Below are 21,924 nucleotides of genomic sequence, written 5' to 3'. Positions count from 1 at the left end.
GAAATTTATGTGCAGCTATACAAGCCACTAAGTATTTGAAAGATTTGTAATATACATAAAACATTATAGACAAAAACTAAGTTAGTTACTCATAAGGTTATCAAGATGAGTCCTCAGTAACCTCATAAATGTAGTTAATGAAGTATATACACCTATATTGCCTTATTAACAAAGAATTCGTTACATGCAGCTCTCCGCAGAAGTTCTAAGGATGTGGAGCTAAACCGAAAGCGCTTGTGAACTCCATGACGTCGGAGAGCAGCATCACCAACAGCCCGCATTCTGCCGCACAATCAGCACTTGCATTTCTTTAACTAACATTAGTTGTGAAACAAACACATGCATACATGCTTTCTGGGCAGTTCATTTTATTACAGCTTTTTACTCTTGATCTGAGTTTAGAAATGTACAGTCAGATTCTATTTTACTATAGAAAACTAAAATTTTGAAGTTACTCCCCACTCTGTTATATACATGACAGTGACCCATACCTTATTTCCGATTTAAACAATCAGTAAACTCAGAGACCTGTATTACTGTTCACAAAATGTAATATATGCAAATTAACTTTGCTAAATAAGAAAACCCATTTCAAATATCTTCAAGACTCAAAAAGAACACACACAATTACATATTTTTATCATTTTATTAGGAATAATTCCAAATGGGTTATGAAGAAAACTTATTGAGTTTGATGAGTTTTCCAAAAACTCTTAATGAAGATATGTTCACCAATAAACAATAAAACATCAGCAGAACTATCATATACTGGGCAAAGAGTCAGGCTGATACCAAAAAGCAACATGCAACATAAAAAAGATACAATATAAAGGAAGACAATCTGCTGGGTATTAAAAATCATCTCAATATGAACTCTTTGCAACCAGCACAGAACTAATTAGCTATCAAATCCAAACCACACTAAGGTAAGCTTGGCTGATGAAGCCAGGATTCAATAAGGGGGGAAAATATAAGTTCCTCAGTGCAAGAGATCTGAATAGTGTTTTGGAGCATTTCCCTGGCTGGTACAAGCAGTATTAGAAAATCTTTTTGGCAAGGGAGAAAAATAAATACAAATGGAATGCTACATTTTTTAAATCAGCAGACTGTCCCAGGAATGATAAAGGTATCAGTAAAGTAGCAAGGGGATAACTTTAAAACATTATTTCTTGTGGGCTCAAAAAACATTCAAAATGGATTTATTTAAAGGTGTCACCATAGCTATGTCCAGGCATTTAGGCTTAAGGGAATTAAAATTAAAAGAGGATACTTTTTTCCCAAGTTAAGGAGAATTTCTTTAAAACCAAGCATATTGCTAAATAGCAATATTATACTTGGTAAACAATAATTGGCAACAAAATAAGTTTAAACGCTGTAATATTCTGCCCAAACCAGTCCCAGATACTGTTTAATAACCAAGATGCAAACTAATTTTGTTGTAACAAGCCTAGACCAATTCTATCAAATATGTCCTTGGTTAGATATCCAGTTTCGTTTAACGTTTTGAAAGCTCATTTGACAGCCAGTCAAGTCCCTCATACAGACCAGTTCCTTGTGTAGCACAAGTGGCTTGAACATACCACTGTAAAGAAAGAACAAGAAAATACTTGATTAACAGAAGACTACATATAACCAGTCTTGAAAATATCTTAATCAGCAAATTAAGTATTTCCCCCCAACTGCCCAAGGATAATATTCAGTCAGCAGTTAATAAGGAAACAAAAAATTAATATATAGGAAAAAGGAGTAAAATCGGTTTACATCTCACTATTACTGTTATATTTAATAATCTCAGTAACTGTATAGATTGGAAGTGTTCTCTTACACGCTTCTCACAAAACTCCTGTCACATTTAAAGCTACTCCTACCCATTCATTAGATTTAATCAACAATCTACTCCTTAATCTGAAAAGAACATTCATAGGAAGATTAGTAACTAATTAAGTATCCACCAGGTCCTTATAACCCTCTTTTGTTTCCCATAAAACTAAGTTCAGAATACAGGAGGCAAAATTTTGAAGAGTAGAAGCTGTTGATATTGGAGGCAAGCTTTTCAGATAATTTCACTATCTTTAGTTTCATGCATTCCAAAAAGTTTCACTTTTTAAAATTGTAACAGGAACTGTATGAAATGCCATGAAATGTTAAGAGCAAGAAAAGGATCTAGAAAGCAATTTAGTTACCTTTAAGGGATAGTTTATCATTTTTCTTTACTGATCCGTTTTATTTTGCCTTACAATAAAGAACTTGCTTTAATATTACAAGGTTAATGCAAGTATACCACACTGCCAATTACTATTTGAATACCAAACACCCTAGTAACCTAGAAGGCTGGTTAAAGGTAGAGATTCTTACCTTCACAGCACTGGAAACTGGTATCATTTATAGTTTAACTTGTTTAAATCAGCCTAGGACATCTCAAACGGCCTATACAGTTATTGCCCAGCACAATATCTGCCTTATTGACAACTTCGTGAAAAACCATTGTAAAGCACAAGTCACACTAAAGTTTGTGATATCATCTTTATATATAAAACAGTATATTGTGTTTTGCCAGTATTTAAAAACCACTGATCTAAAACAAGCTACTGGAGAACAAGTGTAATATTTCTTTTAATTTTAAACTCAAAACTTGTTTAATGTCGTAAGGATAGTTCACAAGCTTTGGATGTTAGAAGGCAAACAGTATAAAACAAGAATATTTAAAATATGGCTGCAAAAATATTGCAATTTTAATAAGAAAACCAAATTATAAAATACTTGCTACAGAGCTATTTAAAAGATACAAAATTAAAATTAACATCAATAATCCTTAGATTATACAATTCTCATAAAGTACATCTTTATTGATCCTAAATGTTTTGAGGACAAAGTTAACAAAAATCAAATGAAATAAAGGTATCTAAACATTTGGATCCTTAAGGGATAAATACTAAAAGTTAAAAAAAGGAGGGGCTCCTGGGTGGCCCAGTCAATTAAATCAGACTCCTGATTTTGGCTCAGGTCATGATCTCAGGGTCCTGAGACTGAGCCCCATGTCGGGCTCTGCACTGGCTGTGGAGCCTGCCTGGGATTCTCTCTCTCCCTCTACTCCCTCTTTAAAAAAAAAAGAAAAAAAAAAGGAGAAGATATAACATAGTTTAAAACTTGAACACACATTTGTAAAAGCCTGAAAGGGCTCATGTCTGTAAACAGAGTATATTATTGTATTTTTTTAATGACGTGCTCATTATCTGTTCAAAAAGGACAATTCCTTAATATGTACTTAAAGTGAATACTTCCTTTTTTTTTTTTTTAAGATTTTTTATTTCTTCATTTGAAAGAGAGAGACAGCCAGTGAGAGAGGGAACACAAGCAGGGGGAGTGGGAGAGGAAGAAGCAGGCTCCCAGTGGAGCAGGGAGCCTGATGTGGGGCTCGATCCCAGAACACCGGGATCACGCCCTGAGCTGAAGGCAGCCGCTTAACGACTGAGCCACCTAGGTGCCCCTAAAGTGAATACTTCCTTAAACAATTACATTAATTCTAATAGTCAGGAGGTTAAAAAGAACCTCCAAATACTTACTGTTCTGTTACGAAGAGACTGAAGACCTAATTTATCTGTCATTTCACTGATGGCCATAGCATTTGGCAAATCCTGTTTGTTTGCAAAAAGCAGCAACACTGCATCTCGCAACTCATCTTCCTGAAGCTGAAAATAAAAGCTACGATGTTAACAATAAACCGGAACTCAATCACTGAGACAAACTAGGTAAAACAGTCTTCCTGTATATACCACTTATTCAACATTAAATATGTTATTAAACACCAACCTAATTTCACTACATAAAGTTCAGGCACACTTAAATCTCATATCCTTCAATTTTTAAATCCCAAGCAAATAATTAATATGCTTTTCAAGTAATGCAAACTATTTTTCAAGCCAATCACCCCACACTCCATTAAGGTAAATCATTCGCCATTTCAGCTTTCATGATCATCCATTAAGAGTCAGGATTGGCAAGGACAAGAAACACACATGGAAATAAATATTTATGGCAGAATCTTATGGTACTCAGTAGTAGAGGATTCTTTTCGGACTTTTACTCCTTTTCAGCCAGCAGGACTAGACAACAGTAAGACGACAATACAATAATTAGGGCACTGGCAGTATCGTGAAAAAATACAAGAATAACATAAGAGTATGATAATAAATTATATAAGAGTAAATAATAAGTAATAATACAATAACAAATAAAAGTAAATACAAGAGTAGATGCTGGCAGGAACGAGTACTGACACATGCTACAACACGGATGAGTGTTAAAAATTTATGCTAAGTGAAAAGTAACAAAAAGTTTAAAAAGACCACATATTGTATGATTCTATTTACATGAATGCCTAAAATAGGCATATGCATATAAAGTAAATTAGTGGTCATAAGGGCTGGGGGTTTGGGGTGGACTGGGGGAAGAAATGGGGAATAAATACTAATAGTTCTAGAGAATTTCTTTATGTGTCAATAAAAATGTTCTAAAATTAGATTGTGGTGATGTTTGCACAATACTGTATACTAAAAACCAATGACTTACAATTTTAAACGAGTGAAGTTTATGGTATGTAAATTATACCTCAATAAAGCTGTTTACAAAAAGAGTAGAAGGGGTGTTCTTTAACTCCTCGGACAAACTACCAGTGACTTGGTTACACATACACTGGCACAACAGTTTTACAAACTGCAATATAGTCTTAGAAGCAATGCATGAGAATTAAGATTTCATTTCAGTAAATATTTTATGGCTATCCAAGTTTGAAACCATGATAAGGTACCTCTAGCAAGGTTCCTCAACAAATTTTTACAATATAAATACAGCTGACCCTTGAACACATGGGTATGAACTATGTGGGTCAACTTAAACATGGACGTTTTGCTGTACATTACTGTAAATGCATTTTCTCTTCCTTATAATTTTCTTAGTAACATTTTTTCTCTAGTTTACGTTATTATAAGAATACAATATGTAATACATATAACATTCAAAATTATATGTTAATCAAGTGTTATTGGTAAGGGCAAGAGTTAAGTTATCAGCAGTTTTTTTGTGTGAGAGGAAGTCTAAACTGAGATTTATTTCAGTAATACACAACTGATGGTTGGAAAAAAAAATCAGGATGTGGATATCCTTTTCCAATTTTTCTAATATTTTAGTTGACTGACAAATGCATAGAAGTATTCCAAATGAGAGAAGGGACCGCCAGGAATGTTGCATAAAAAATGTCCACCTTCAGTGGAAAGCTGGATTAGATGTCTTTTGGAACCCTTCCAAGACTGAGATTTTCAGATTCTTTTCAAGTATGCCAGTCACGTTAATTATCATATTTAAAACAACAGATTCCATGTTAAAGCGTTAAGCCACAAAAAAAACTAGTGTTAGAACAATTCCAAAAACACTAAAAAGAATTTTATTTGAAATTTGCTATTTAAATGACATATCAAAGATCGAAACAAAAAATGACAAAATAGAATTCTTATTAGATCACGGTGAGATTGGTTTCATTAAAGGCAAAATCCTCTGCCCAATTGCCTTTACTCCCTAAAATGAGGTTCTGGAACACATATTGAATAACTTTAGTAATCTGTATCTCCATTTGTAGGTTTTGTGGTACGGTCTTTATCTCATCTGAATTTTCCATATTGTCCGAATTCATCTTTCTGTTTGCTCTTTTCAGTCTATATTCCTAAAACCTTTTCTAAACATTTGTTCTAAACATTTGTTCTAAATCATTTCTAAAGCTTGTCTTAATTGTAATCTCTTCTCTCCAACTTGTCAAGCAGTTTTTCCTCCAAATTCCAAGATTCCTGGTGTGATTTCACTATTAATTTAGCTTTAATACATGTTACATTTTACCCAAGAGCACACTTGGGGTTAATTTTCTCCAGGTTTTTTTAAGGGCAGTTGAAAGTTGCAAACCTTCTAATGCAAGCTGTTTCATTTCAAAAGCTATTTTTAATCCTTCAATTTCATTTTCCAGGTCTTCAATTTGCTTATCTTGCATGATTTGTTCTGGAGTTTTTCCTCCATTTACATCAACCACCGATTTACACTCCAAGAGTTACCGTTTTGTCTGTGCTCTCAGCCTGAGCAGCAGGGTCAAGCGGTCCTTAGGATGCACCACCTGGGCACCAGGGACCTGTGCTGGCCCAGCCTCCCTGTCTCCCACTCCAGAGCTGGAGGGCTTGGTGGCTGCTTGCTCTTTGGGTTGCAATTATGACTAGCACAAAGAACTGCCACCTAGGATGGGAAGGCACGGCCTCAGGAGGCAATATTCCTGCCACTAAACCATGGCCAGCAAAAGCGGTAGTTAGGTTTTTGAGGACTCAAGTTATACGTGGATTTTCAACTGTACACATTGTGGGTGGGCCATGAGTCGGCACTCCTAATCCTCACGCTGCTCAAGAGTCAACTGTACATGAAAACAATGATACATGGCAAAGCTAAAATACCATCATCAATCAAAATTCTATTACCTTCAGGTGGAATTCTTTATCATGGCTGCCATTATGAAACATTTCAAAGTATATATTACATAGGTACAGAATAGAGAAAACCAAACCCAATGACCTTGGGAACAAGGGATCTGAACCAAGATTCCTAGATCACAAAAGTTCCAAAACTATAGACCTTTTATCTATTAACTAAAAGGACTAATGGAGACATCCTCAACCAGAGACATGTCAGCCCTGGAGCATGCTAAAAACAAGCTGAGCCTTCCTCCCAACTTAATGATGTAGCTACTCTTCTGTGTGTTTTTTAAAATGCTCTATAGATTTTATATGCATTCTTAAGAACCTGAGATGACAGTTCCTCAAGGTTCTTTCTAACTCTGAAACAATTCATTTGTGTAATCTAATCACAGTAAGATGTACCAACCACTAACACCACCACTGTCACCTTGAAAAACATATCTTGGAAACAATTAATAAACATTCTTACCATTTTCTGCAGCTCTTCAGCTCCTTCCTGAATTCTTTCACGGTCATTACTATCTACCACAAAAATAAGACCCTGGGGAAAAATTGTTTAAATAAATTGCAACAGTTAACCTTAAATGAGACACTAAATATCAAACATAAGTACAGGAAGAAGAACCATGTTGAGTTAAACGTTAGGAAGACAAGGTCTCCTTATTAAAACAAAAAAGGAAAAGAACAGGGCCCTAAGTACTAAAAATAGAATTGAACACTATTTGTGATTTTAACTTATGTTATTTGAAAAAAAATGTAGGGGCACCTAGCTGGCTCAGTTGGTTGAGCATCCAACTCTTGATGTCGGCTCGGGTCATGATCTCAGGGTCATGGGATCAAGCCTCACATGGGGCTCTACACTCAGCACAGAATCTGCTAGCGATTCTTCTCCTCCCTCTCTCTCTTGCCCCTCTCCCACTCACATGCACATGTCTCTCTCTAAATAAATAAATAAATTTTTTAAAAAAAATCTTACTCTTAACCAACTGATCACTTTTCTCAACTACACCATGAATAAATCTTATCCCTCTTCCCTCCACGTTAAGTGCAGATAAGTGCAAGTAACAAAATGGTCACTAAGTGGGAACAAAAGGAAAAAGAATCAACCAAAGATCCTAAAGATGCATGAATTTACTTACTGAATTAGCATATTCAGTTAAAGGCATACACAAAGTGTTTAAAAAAAGGGGGGCACACAAAAGAGTTTTTGTAGGTTCTTATGGAAAAGTCAGCCCGGCTCCACAATGTTGTTGACTTGATCAAATAAGAAATTCTTTTATTTTTATTTTTTTAAGTAAACTATAGGCCCAATGTGGGGCTTTAACTCATGATCCCGAGATCAAGAGTCACACACTCTACAGACTGAGTCAGCAAGGTTAAAGTGCCCCCAAATACGAAATTCTTAACAAAAAGAAAAGTAGTAAACGATTCTTAGAGATATTCACAAACATTAGAATTCTACTGTAGAAAAGAAATGGAATTAAGGAAACAATTAGTTAAGACTTCTAAAAACTTCCAAATAAGTATAAAATTTTCAACTGGAGAGAGAGGGCAGATTACCTTGATAGCTTTGTTAAAATCTATTCCTATTAATACTAAAGTGATTACTTTAAATATTATTTTCCCCACATCCCTGACCACTGAAGTATTTTTTGATCATTTGTCACTTAATCATAACCTGTCTTGTGCTTATTTATATAAATAACTAGATTAAGTCTACCAAAGGCATAAAATCCACTTAGGGCAAGGAGCTACTTCATTTTGTACTTACCCCTCAGTACCATCACAGTACTGAGCCTGCCACGGTACCTAGTATTTATTTTAAGCTATGGTTATTAAATGACAATTTCCTTTGGTCTAGCAAATTTCAAACCCATTTCCTTTCTCTTCTGGAAACCATCATTTTAAACATCCTAACCTTTTGAAAATACTTTTGGTGCTATGACAGCCAGTATGACAGAAAGATACCCAAATTCAAATCTCAGGACTACTTATTACATAAATGACCTAATCCCAGAACATGCCTCCTCTTCTATAAAAATAAAACCATGCCAGCCAACTTTATAAGCCTGTTAAACGTAATCATACGGGTATAAAAGCATCTAGTATTGCATATGGTTTATCACAGACATTTAGTAAATGTTGTCCCCTCCGTTCCCTCCTATTCTAAAAGCTATTCCTTTTTAAAATCTATCCCTCTAGAAGAGGCAATGCCTCCAAAAGAGATCTAATTTTATCTGGACTACTAACAATCCATTTTTATTGTTTAAAATGTAAATAATGCTATCAGTTCCAAAGTAACACTATTGAGAGAAAGAAGTATTTCAGTAATAAATTCAAAGTTATTCATTTCCTGGGACAACCGAGAATCAAGAATGTAGAAAAGCTAGGATTCTAAACGTAAGTTTGGCTACCTTAAGAAAAGACTGCTTAGAAGGCCAATTATTTACTTATTTAGAACAGCAAAATAATTGGAATTATCTAATGAGGGAAGAGGAATTTACTACAATAAACATTCTGTCCTGGCTTGTTAAGTTAGAAGCATGGTTAAATAATATTCATTTTTTTTCAATCTTATAGCTAATAGAACTAATTAGGAATGCTAGAAAAGCTGGTGTAAGAGCTTAGCTGAGATTACATCAGATAACACATAAAAGTTTCCCCTGCAGACATGAGTTCTCTAGGAAGGAGTACTTGGGACTTTTGATTATAAGGTGATCCAAAGAGGCCAGGAAATCGGTCTAATCTCAATTAAGAATTCAAAAGTAAATGGGGCACCTGACTGGCTCAGTTAGTTAAGTGTCCAACACTTGATCTGGGCTCAGATCATGATCTCAGGGTTCTGAGACTGGGCCTCACGCTGGGCTCCATGGTGGTCATGGAGTCTGCTTAAGATTCTCTCTGTCCCTCTCACCCTTTACCCTTTTCCCGCCACAGGCACCCGCTCTCTACTCTCCCCCCTTCCCCCGAAAAAAAACCTCAAAAGTTCATTACAAAGCATTCTAAACAAATCTAAGATAAGACTAGGGTTACTCTTAGTCAAGAATTACAAATTGAGGATTAGCGAAGTTTTACTTTGTCCCTAATTTTACTTCAAAAACATGTTCCCTAAATGAAATGACTATGACTTACTTTAAAATAATCCAAAAGGTGAAGTACATTAGAAAGAAACATCAATTAAACAATATTGGCCATATCCTAATCATTGAAGCTGGGTAACAGATATGCAGAAGTTTATATGCTATTCTCTCTACTTTTGTGTACATTTGACAATTTCCAAAATAAAGTTTTTTAAAGCATGTGACTCATATGAAAATAGCTTTTCTAACCACAGCTAATGCACAGAAATATTCTAATTTTTAATAAAAAAAAAAGCATGCCATTTATTTAACAGGGCACACTACTTAAATCTGGTAGTTCCAGCCAACTCACCTAGGGTATTCACTGCCACCTGGTGGCAATATACCTCACCTGCATACTATGTTTTAAGAGGTGAAGAACAAGAATGGCATCTGCAGATCTTAAACATATGAAGTGCTTTGAACATCACACAGTACTTAAAAAATGTATTTATCAACTCCAGTAGTAAACAAAAACTGATGAGAAACCTCTCCTGTGGTAGAAAACACAACTGAGTTGGAATGAGGTTCAAGAGAAATCTAGAACAAGAATCAGCTCTCCAGTCCTAGTAAGTCATTCCAAGCTTCAGCTTGCTCCTATATAAGAATTAGATGAGAGCAATGGTTCTCAAGGGGGTGAAATTTTGTCCCCAAAGGATATTTTGCAATATGTGGAGATATTTTTTGTTACCGCAACTGGGTTGGGGTAGGGTTTCCCACTGGCACATAGTGGGTAGAGGCCAGGGATGCTGCTAAACATCCTACAATGCAGAGGACCTTCCCTCGCCAACAATAGTTATTCAGCCCAAAATGTCCACAGTGCTGCTGTTGACAAACATTATACCAGAGCCTTGCTCTTCAAAGTAAGGTCCTAAACCAGCACCACCACCACCACCACCACCACCAGAAAACCTACTAGAAATGCAGAATCTCAGGCCCTACGAAATTGACCCGTATTTTAACAAATACCCAGGTGATTCATATGCACATCAAAGTTTGAGAAGACTTACTGATAACTAGTTTATATCCCTAGAGGTTCTAATTCAATTGGTATGGAGCTAATGATCAACGCTTTGGGATTTTTAATTTTTTTAAAGCTCCCCAGCTGATTCTAATATGCAGCCAAATTCAAGAACTCCTGCTTACAGGATTACTAAGGTCTCTCTCATCCCTCTATTATATATACTACATAATATAACAACACCTTACAAATCAATAAGTGGATCTACATTAATGATATATATATTTTTTAAAGATTTATTTATTTATTTTAGAAAGAGAAAGAGAGAGAGAATGAGCGGGAGGGGGCAGAGGGAGAGGGGAAAGAATCTTAAGCAGACTCCACACCGAGCGCAGAGCCCAATACGGGGCTCCATCTCATGACCCTGAGATCACGACCTGAGCTGAAACCAAGAGTTGGATGTGTAACTGACAACACCACCCAGGTACCCTAATATATTTTTTTTCTTAATGTATTTTAATAAGGTAAACACTTAACTGGGCTAAATGAACCACTATTAATTGCTTTTTATTCTTTAAAAATTTAAATGACAGAAAGTTCTACATACCTTATGTTCTAGACTAAGAATGAAACAAACAGAACTACTGATGAGACACCTAATTCAATCTTGAGAACCACCTCCACCTAATCTTCCAAAACACTGTCATGATGGCTATGTAACTCTTCCACCCTGGGTAATTTAGCCTTCAAAGGCATGAGTGAGAGAGCTCACTGAAGAACAAGTCAGTCGGGATAAGAATGCCAACACCCAGTTAAATAGTAGATATCAAAAGAAAAACATATAAAGAAAAGTTATACAAACTGTATAGCACTCCTTACCTGGGTATTTTGGAAGTAATGCCTCCAGAGAGGCCTAATTTTATCTTGACCACCAACATCCCATACTGTGAAACAAATGTTCTTATATTCTACCGTTTCCACATTAAAGCCTACAAAGAAAAAAAAAGACACTTGGGCAAAATGGTATTAATAAAATCCCTTACTGTGGAGTTCTCTCAGAACTGCTTTTTAAGAACCTACTAGATAATCAACAAACTGAAAAAACCTAAGCCAGTTATAATGATAGATATATGCCATAGTACACTTGTCCAAACCCCCAGAATGCACACCAAGAGTGAACCCTAAGGTAAACTATGGACTTTGGATGATTATGTCAATGAGGTTCACCATCACAACGAATTTACCACTCGAGTGAGTGATGCTGATAAAGGGGGAAGCTATATATACATGGGGGTACGGAGTTTATGGGCAATCTCTGTACCTTCCTCTCAATTTTTAAAAGCTCTCTAAAACAATAAAGCGTTAAAAAACTGTTTCAAAATTAAACTATATTCTATTTTATAATATATTATTATGATATAAATTAAAGTCATCTGTAAACTTTCTTACCAATGGTAGGAATGGTGGTGACTATCTCCCCTAACTTCAGTTTATACAGAATGGTCGTCTTGCCAGCAGCATCCAATCCAACTAGAAAAAGACATTATAGATTTTAAATCTAGACCAAAAGCACAAACTAAGAATTAATTTTACAACAAACTTATAGTTTAAAAGCAAAACTCAACTGGTCAAAGCACAAATGAGTTGGAAATGAAATTACTTCATTCCTGATCCCCAAGGGCAATACTTGCTACAGAAAGCCTTTCCATTTTTCTTTCTAGACCTAGAGAGACAGCATGTAGTAGTGAAAAGAAAGGAGTATCTGGCTGACTCAGGCTCTAGTCTGTAGATTTGCTTTGCCACAAATTAGTTAATAAGTGTCTTTAAACAAGTCACTCTAGGAAACTAAGACCAGAGAAATTAGCTGTAAAACTAGGAGATCAAATAATTTCATCTAAGATATTTTCAATTCAAGATCTTATTAATTCTATGAACTACTGTCATTTTTAAAAACCCAAGTTACAAATTGAATCAGAGAACACATAAAAACAAGTGAATAAAAATTATCTTAAAAAAAATGTTAACTATGCACTAGTATCCTTAAATGGTAATAAAGGAAGATGAAGCCAGTATTACCCCTACCTAAATCCATTCCTATTATCAAATGCACAGAAATGAGAACAAAAGATTGGTTAATCTGGATTGTAAAAAATGGCCTTATCATATTCATCTCCAATGTAACTAATGTCTAAATTCTTAAAACAATTCCTTTGAGGCAGATACAAGTAGGGAAGAATGTGCTTGTTTCTGAAGGAAAAAAAATCCAACCTGGAACAAGAAGATATACTTCTTCATTACAGTGACAGTGATGAGCAAATTAAATGCTTATTTTAAGTATGAATCTTTCAAAATCTGCGTATTCCACATTGTCAAACCCTGCTAAATTGAAGGTCAATATCTAGCAACCTCACTGAATGTATCATTGTTCCAACGACATCACATATGGCCATCTAGATTTACGCTATCACAGATTTTGAAATGAATTCAACTTCATTCATGATTTAAGCAAGGATGCTTTTTAAATATTTAAATCAAAGCATGACTTAGCACATGAAACAAATGTTAGTAAGTTAAAAAAAGCACACAGAAATCACCCCACTTACCTAATTTACATTAGGTGCAATGTAAAGTTTAACTTTTATCAGTTCAAAACAGAACTAAAGGTTAGAGGCAATTTCAGACCCCTTCTACCCATGTAACAACCTTTTCTGCTCTGTACCCTGCAAAGGTAGCTTTAAGATCTCTCTGTACACTCAGGCAATGTATGTCTTCATATCCTGTGTCTTCTAATCAAACTGTGTCCCCTACTCTTTCATACCGAGATTCTTTCCAAAATACTATGACACTTACTAGACAGAGTGAACTAAGCCCTCACTCATGGTCACAAGAAAAACCAACTGGCACCAGGAGGTGTTTTGTTTTCTGAGTATGGGACAGTATTCCAAAAAAATATATTTTTCAGAAAATCTAATTCTAAAATATACACAAAGAAACAAAAGTAACAAAAGTTTGACATCTTCAGTAAAAATACAGAAAACGATGCGGAAAACAATATGATTGTTTCATTGAAAAACCTGTCTCTACGTAACAGAGCACTGGGTGTTATAAGCAACTGACAAATCACTGAACTCTACCTCTGAAACAAATAATATGCTATATGTTAATTAATTGAATTTAAATACAACAAAATTTTTTAAAAAGCAGCTGTCTCTTGAGAGAATAAGTCCTTCTTGGGTGATTTTCATCAAATTTTAAAATAAAGCAAAATTCACCCTTAAGTAACAAAATTAAAAGGTGCACCTGGGTGACTCAGTCAGTCAAGCATCATGGGATTGAGATGAGTTGGTCTCTGTGTTGGATGTGGAGCCTGCTTAAGATTCTCTCTCTCTGGGGCACATGGGTGGTGCAGTTGGTTAAGGAGCTGACTCTTGGTTTTGGCTCAGGTCATCATCTCAGGGCCCTGAGATCGAGCCCTGCATCCAGCTCCGCACTTAGCACGGAGTCCTTAAGATTCCCTATCCCTCAGCCCCACCCCCTGCTTGTGTGTGTGTGTGTGTGTGTGTGTGTGTGTGTGTGTGTGTCTACACATGCATGCACACTCTTTCTCCCTCTCTCTCACAAAAAAAATCTTTAAAAAGAGGATTCTCAGGGCGCCTGAGTGGCTCAGTCAGGTAAGTGTCTGCCTTCAGCTCAGGGCATGATACCAGAGTTCTGGGATCAAGCCCCGCATCCAGCTCCCTTCTCCTCAGTAAGTCTGCTTCTCCCTCTGCCCCTCACCCCACTCGTGCTTGTGCTCTCTCTCTCCAAATAAATAAAATCTTTAAAAAAAAAAGATTCTCTCCCATTTCATGCCCCTCCCCCGCTTGCAAGAGCTCTTTCAAAAACAAAAAATAAATCAATAAAAAAGTAACTAAGTCAAAATATGATTAAGCCCAAGTCAGAAGAAGTGAACTAAGATGCTGATTAGAAAAACATGAGTTAGGTTTTTGGGTTTTTTTTTTTTAAAGATTTTATTTATTTATTTGACAGAGGGCAAGAGAGCACAAGCAGGGCGAGCAGCAGAGGGAAAGGGAGAAGCAGGCTCCCTGCTGAGCAAGGAGCCTGTTGCGGCACTGGATCCCAGGATCTTGGGATCATGCCCTGAGCTGAAGGCAGACACTTAACCAACTGAGCCACCCAGGCGCCCCACATGAGTCAGATTTTGAGAACTATGGCACATGCTAGTCCTCACTGGAAGTACAACTGAAACTTAAACCATCACTAAAACAATTTAAATCCAAAAATACTGACAGACAATGAAAGAAACCCAAGACAAATTATTATATAACTATTTTAAGTTATAGAAAAGCATAGAGGTAACCCAATTTTTAATGAAATTGTTAACACAGCTTGTGTGCATAACTAATATTCCACTTCTAAATTTGAATTTTCTTCACACAATAAACATGTGTTACTCTCACTAAAAAAAAAAAAAAATCCAAAGTAGATTTCTTTTATTAATATGTTGGCTTGGTTACATTTCCTGATGTATCTATTAGGAAGATGACTCCTTAAGAGCCTTGAATATATTTTACATATTTATTTTTAATGAAAAATGGGGGGAGAAAGTGTTTACAAACTAATGCAATCATAAGGCTTTCTAAGCAAGTTATTTTTAAAATAAAAATTGTAAGGTAATAGTTAAATAGCTAACAGCCACATACAAGATTCTAAAATCATGAAGGTATCTTCTGAGTTGCACAAAAAAATAACAGTGCTATATAAATGCAAACCAGAATTTTTAAAAAAGAAATTTCTACTGTGAGATTAAAGATACACAAATTAATGTATACCATCACTTAAAACTCATTATATAGTTCTTTACTTAAAAATATGTTGGTCTCACAATTTTGTGCTACTCCAGTCATTTCTTAAGTACGTATTTCCTTAATGTTGCAATATTTGGCAAGTGAGTTTTCTCCACAAAATGAAACTATAACCAATTCTCACCTAGCCAAGATAAGACTAATCTGTACATTCCAGTAATGCCCTCCCCTCCCTTCCACCCCCATAAACAAGTCACTGTATTCAAAGATATACTGGAATTACTTGTTCTTCTTAACTGGACCTGCACTTTGACCAAAGTATTAACAGCAACAAAACTACCCCAAAACTCTTAGCCAATCATTAAAAAGTATGTCTACTAAAGTGTGGCAGCAAGAAATATTTATATTTTAAGTTAAAGACACTAGACTCCGTGATCTCAAATTGTAAAAAAATACAGAAAGGAGACTGGGATGAAAAAAGTGTATTTTTAGGTGGATAAAATTTCATATAGATTATTTTTCTTTTTCACGTTTTCCTTTATCTTTCAATTTTCTATGAGGAAGTTTAAATTCCAACTTCATAATCATTTAAAAATAATTTAAATTGAATGCTTACTGTGTTCTGAGCACCTCACTAGGTGATTCCATACATATTTGTAATATAAACCTTACAACTACCCTCCATTTTTCAAACGCAGCATCTGAGGTTCAGAAATGTCCCCAGAGGCGCCTGGGTGGCACAGCGGTTAAGCGTCTGCCTTCGGCTCAGGGCGTGATCCCGGCGTTATGGGATCGAGCCCCACATCAGGCTCCTCCGCTATGAGCCTGCTTCTTCCTCTCCCACTCCCCCTGCTTGTGTTCCCTCTCTCGCTGGCTGTCTCTATCTCTGTCAAATAAATAAATAAAATCTTTAAAAAAAAAAAAAAAAAGAGAGATGTCCCCAGAATCATTGGATTAGAAGAGGTATGCAAAATCCCAGGTCTTATGGAGAAATTAGATCCCTCAGACACAGCTGATGGGAATGTAAAGTGGTGTAGCTGCTTTGGAAAACAGTTTTGTCAGTTCTTTCAAATGTTAAATACAGTTAACACAGAACCCAACAATTCCACTCCAAGGTATTTATTTACTCAAAACAATTAAAATTATATGTCTGTATAAAAACTTGTTTTCAAATGTGCACAGCAGCAGTACTCATAACAGTCAAAGAGTGGAAGCAATCAGACTTCCATCAAACGATGAACGGATAAACAAAATGTGGTATATCCACAGAAAGGAATTAGTTTTCAGCCTTAAAAAGGAATGAAGTACTGACACATAATATGAACCTTTAAAACATGCTAAGTGAAAGAAGCTAGGCACTAAAGGGCACACTGTATGATTACATTATGTGAACTATCCTGAATAGATAAACCCACAGAAACTAGAAGCCAATGAGTGGTTGCAGAAGAACTGGGGAAGAAGGGGAGCAGTAACCGCTAACAGGTATAGAGTTTCTTTCTGGGCTGATGAAAATGTTCTAGAATTAAGACAGTGGTGATGGTGAGGCGCCTGGGTGACTCAGTCAGTTAAGCGTCCCAACTCTTTAATTCACCTCAGATCTTGATCTCAGGGTGGTGGACTGAGCCACGCTGGGCTCTGCACTGGGCATGGAGCCTGCTTAAGATTCTCTCTCCTTCTGCCCTTCCCCACAAACACGTTCCCGCTTTCATGCCATCTTAAAAAAAAAAAGAAAAAGGACTGGCAATGGTGACACAAGTTTGTGAATATAGTAAAACCAATGAACTGTACACTTTAAAGGGATAAATTTTATGTTACATGAATTATATCTCAATTTTTTAAAATTAAAAACAAAAACCAAAAAACCCCTAAGTCTATACCAGAGCCATCTTGCCTTTAGGTTTTTCTGGTGGACACACAGTATCTTAGTATTATATCTAATTCCTCAGAAGTATGACCATCAAAACTGAAAGTGTGGCTACCAGGTGTACAGAAAAATTATTGTAAGCTTAGGTTTTACTTCTACCCAATAGATCAGAAATATTGCACTTTAACCAATGTGTTAATAAGCAGCGAATTATCAAAGTCTGAAAGCCATTTGCAATAATGCCAGAGGGTATATCTAAAAATGGCTGCATCAACTTCTCGTAGCATCAAACTAAAGATTTTTGCCTTTTCTATTGTTTCCTTATACCATATAACTAATCAGAAGGGCTTTTTTTTTTTAAAGGCTGCCAACTGTTTTCAACCAATGACCTGAGAAAATGCTTATAATAAGCTCAGTCAAAAAGAGAGAACATCAATTTCCTCTTAAAAACCTGACAATAAATATAATAAATGTTAACAACAGTGAAATGGTGGAATTATAGTTAATTGGTACTTTATTCTTTTTCATATTTTTTAAAAAGGACATATTTTTAGGACAAAAAATTAAAAATCACATAATAAATGTATTTACAAAATGCTAGGGAAAAAGCATGAAATGCCACTCTTTAGCTTGAAGGCTCACTTAAATTATTAGTAATATTTTTCAAGTTGGCAAACAGAGGAACCTCTCCGGTCCCCACAAAACCACAGTCACATATAAGACAATACAGAATTACACTGTTATTAGCAATCTTTTAAAAAGCAAAATTTCTTCCAGTAGGCAAAAACTTACAAGTTCAAAGAGCTTAGAATTAATAATTCCTCTACAGAACACATTAATGTTTCCCAATGTAAACATTTCCCAAAATTACATCTTAATCACAGATCAAGACACTGAAGATCAGTGTAAAAATAAGGTAATGCAGAGCTACATGAGAAATCTAAGATAGAAACTGACCATCTTTGAATTTAAGCTCAATAATATCATTACATGAGTGATTCCTCAAAACAAAACAAAGAAACTAGACAATTTCTGTCAAGATGTACTTTAAGTGATATTACATTTAAAACACTGCACTGGTTTTTAATTAGGTAACTACAAACAATAACTTCAAACACCTTTTAAAATTATTTGAACTTCTGGGAGAACAGGTGTAGGAATAAAATTGTAAACTTCACAGTAATTCGGCAAACCAACCTCATGAGCTAAGGGCTATCTTTCAGTAACACTTTAAAATGATAAAGCCTGAAAAAGTCACTGACTCAAGAAGGTATGAATTTTATGTAAGTCTCACAAAGGAAAAGGAAGCGCAAATATTTGCCAGAGAACATTAATATGAAAAAAGCAATCGTTAACTCAATTCTAAACTTGAATAGGGGCAGAGACCTTAAGAGTGATTGTTTATGCAGTCACTTCATAAAGCTAGACCAAAAAAAATGAACTATCAAACTTCCAAATCACCTCTTTCCCTACCCACGCAATATCCTCCTAAGGTTATGCTTCATTTGATGAGTTACTATAAAACTTGACCTTGTGATTTTAGTGTTTTTAATCAAGGAAACCTGATTATTCCAAAATTAAAGAGCAAAACAAGAATAGGAAACTGGAGTAATAAAACATTTAACATAAAAAAAAGTTAATTCCAAATCATGACTTCTATCTCTTGCACAAATGCACAAAGTTAAATACTTTTCCATTTTCTTTCAATTGTTATTTTTTGGGGGTAGGGAGGAATGCTCCCCTAATATAGTAAATTTAGGGAAGTGCTTATAGCATAACTCTACCTTTCTTCTCCCTCTGAAACTTTAAGCCACCACAAAAGACTTAGGGTACTTAGGGTACGAACACAGCAATTCATTTACAATAAATCTTAAGTAAAAGAACCAACATAGTACATTTCCTGGAACACAACTAGGTAGTAGTTACTTTCTTTAAGGAACAGCCTGGAAATTCATTTACCACAGTCCAAAGTCCTTCTAATGACTTCAGATCCTTTTTTGACTGTCAATTTTCAGCCACCTTAAAAACTTAATATGCTTGCCCTCCTTTCAAAATTGTCTCTATAAATGAAGTCTAAAAATCTTTTATAGAGAAAACATGTTGACTTTATGAATGAATTATTAACAACTATTCCATGAATTGTGAAGAAGCTAGAAATAACAGTTAAGAAAAAAAAAGAATTAAATGCGTAATCTTCATACACCTCGAATTACTACTGAATCTTGCTTTGGAAAACTTTCAATGGTAGTAGAACTAGAAAATATAACTTTTCCTCCCCACTCTAAAAAACAAGCTTCTAATGAACCAACAAGTTTCAACGTTTAAATTAGAGGAGCTCCTTTTTGCATTACTGAGGTCCACAGAGCTTAGCTGTGATGCAGAGACTACTCACAGTATTATGGGGGAGGGGTTGCTTACGTCTACCAAGTGACAAGCCCCTTCCTTCTCCCTCAGCTGAATAAAAAACAAAACTGGCGCTGAAGTTTTTTTTAAAACCTATTTTCCAAAAGAATTTTTTAAAAAAACCCTTTGTAATTATTATTTAGCAAGGCTACCCCAAAATTAAGGGTCACAATGTTCAATTCCTGGAAATTTGTTATCGGCTTAAAAAATTAGCTTTAGAAGTTTTTTCATTAAACCATAACCAGGTAGATAAAAATTAGTTTGAAAACCAAAGACAGTAAACCAAACATATTTCGTTTTTGAGAGTGGCCAAAAGGTGATTCACGATAAACTCAGTTTTCAGGGACATTAATAAGGAAAAGAATATAAAGTGGAATCCAGCGCGAAGTTTGGCGAAGAGAGCGCTGAGGACTCCGGACTCTTCCAAAACCAAGGGTGCTCTCTTGCCACCGCTCTGGGCCTGGTCACTTCCTGCCCCGGGCGGCTCCGGGCTCCCGGCGACCGCTCGCTCCACATACCAGTGGAGTGTGCAGAGTGTGTACACGGAGCAGAAAGGGGGAGGAGGAAGGCTGGAGTAGTTCTGCCTCCGTCCTGAACGCTACCCGCACCGGAGAAGAGGGAGCCAGACCGCGCTCTCAGAAGGGGCCTCGCCAGTGTCTTCCGGGCTTAGCGAGATCAGAAGAGTTCGCTTCCCCCACATCTCCGCCCAATCTTGTCTGGTTTTCAGTAAGATCAAGGAGAGAAAACCAAAGCCAGAAGGAAGAAACCCTGTCCCGCGGCCCGTCCGGCCTCTTAGATCTGGGGCGACCGCCCACCTTTCTCCCCATTGTTCCCCCTTAAGAATTCCTCCTGACCCCGAGCCCGTCGCCCCTCCCCCACCACAGCGGCATGAGGGACAAACAGGCCCGGAGGCCGTCCCAAGCATTAAGACCCGACTCTCCCCGATCGCCACTGGAGCCTGCCCTCGGTTGTCGGGCCCTCACTCACCCATCAAAATACGCATCTGCTTCTTGCCGAAGAGGCGGGAGAAAAGGGAGGAGATGGTGAGGCCCATGGCAGTAGTGGTACTTGCGATGGGCAGGAGCAGAAGGGGTTTTGGGGCGTCCCCGGGCCTTCTCCTTTCACGCTCCCAACAAACTAAGCGAAGGAAGAGGAGCTGAGGAAGAAAGAGGGCGGCAGAGACGGCTCGCTAGCCGGCGTGTCGGACGAAGCTCCGAAACAAGAACTAACGGGGTGAGGACCTGCTCGACGAGTGGCGCGGCAGCTCCGGGTCTGGCGTTTTAGGCTTCTGCTATGCCACGTCACGCGGTAGCCGCGGCGACTCCAGCTGCGGCCCGGCCCCTCCAACGCGGACAGAATCGCGTCACCGTCGCCCCAACCCCCTGCGCTTCCGGTGCTGGCCGAACCACTGCGCCTGCGCACGAAAGGGATTGGCCAGTTTCGCCGACGTGATTCTCTGGCCGCCGTCATCTCCCGGACGTGGACCAGCGGGGCGAAGCCAATTAGCACATGCGTACTGGGAGACGGACAAAGTCCCACAATGCTTCAGTTGGTCACTTCCAATCAGATTCTAAGCGAAACGCTTCAGCCCGGGTAAATACATCCAGGAGGTTGTAGTTCTTACTTCCGGAAAGGCTCTCTGTGCATTGTGGGTTAGGAAGTGAAGCTGGGTTCTTCCTGCCCTTTGAGCGTCCTACTCTTAAACACTGTGAGCGCTGGGGATTCCCCGGTCCAGGACGGTACACGTTTCGTGTGCCGGATCACACACTTGCCCTAGAGGAGAGGTGAAGAAGGGCCTTGCTTACCCAGGAGATAAGTGGTTAAAAGTTGTGCAGACGTAGAGGCTGTGGCCTAGACATATGGACCCCTCCACTCCAGGTCGTAATATCCCTAATCCTGTGTCAAGACTAGAGAGCTCTGAGATGTGTTCATCGAGTAGTGCAGCTTTTTAAGAGAAGCCAACGAGGAAGGGTTGCTTTTCTTGTGTCATTTCTCTTCCTGAAGCATGGAAAACTAAATTCCTTATGTTAAGAAAGTGGAAAGCCTTCTCATTCTAAAAATATGATCTTAATGTTTTTCTGATTACAAAATGAGGTATACATCCTGTAAAAAAAATTTTAAAGCACATTCCCCATAATTTTTGCCATATCCCCATATTTCCTGTATACCGTTGGTGCAGTTCAGGATTAGTAGGTCCCCCTACCTACACCCCTACCTTAGTTAAGTCATTATCACCCACCCTTCAGATCTGATTAAAAGTTTAATTGCC

At 37.2% G+C, this 21,924-nt stretch overlaps 1 protein-coding gene across 1 annotated transcript; it reads right to left on the bottom strand.

Moving 5' to 3' along the window:
* Window positions 1–632: 632 nt before the first annotated feature.
* On the bottom strand, window positions 633–20,948 carry ARF4 (ARF GTPase 4). The gene is made up of 6 exons (XM_045807409.2): window positions 20,643–20,948; window positions 12,033–12,113; window positions 11,463–11,572; window positions 6,973–7,044; window positions 3,564–3,689; window positions 633–1,582 (listed from the first exon to the last, which is right to left on the bottom strand). The coding sequence occupies exons 1-6, from the start codon at window positions 20,707–20,709 to the stop codon at window positions 1,496–1,498; spliced, it is 543 nt and encodes a 180-aa protein (XP_045663365.1). The 5' UTR covers window positions 20,710–20,948; the 3' UTR covers window positions 633–1,495.
* Between the last annotated feature and the right edge of the window lie 976 nt (window positions 20,949–21,924).

This window comes from Ursus americanus, chromosome 14 (assembly GCF_024610735.1).
Source record: "Ursus americanus isolate L20-20 chromosome 14, mUrsAme1.1.p, whole genome shotgun sequence".
NCBI classification, from domain to species: Eukaryota; Metazoa; Chordata; class Mammalia; order Carnivora; family Ursidae; genus Ursus; species Ursus americanus.
Note: the sequence above shows the minus strand (reverse complement) of the source record. Positions and strands in the feature narration are given on the sequence as shown.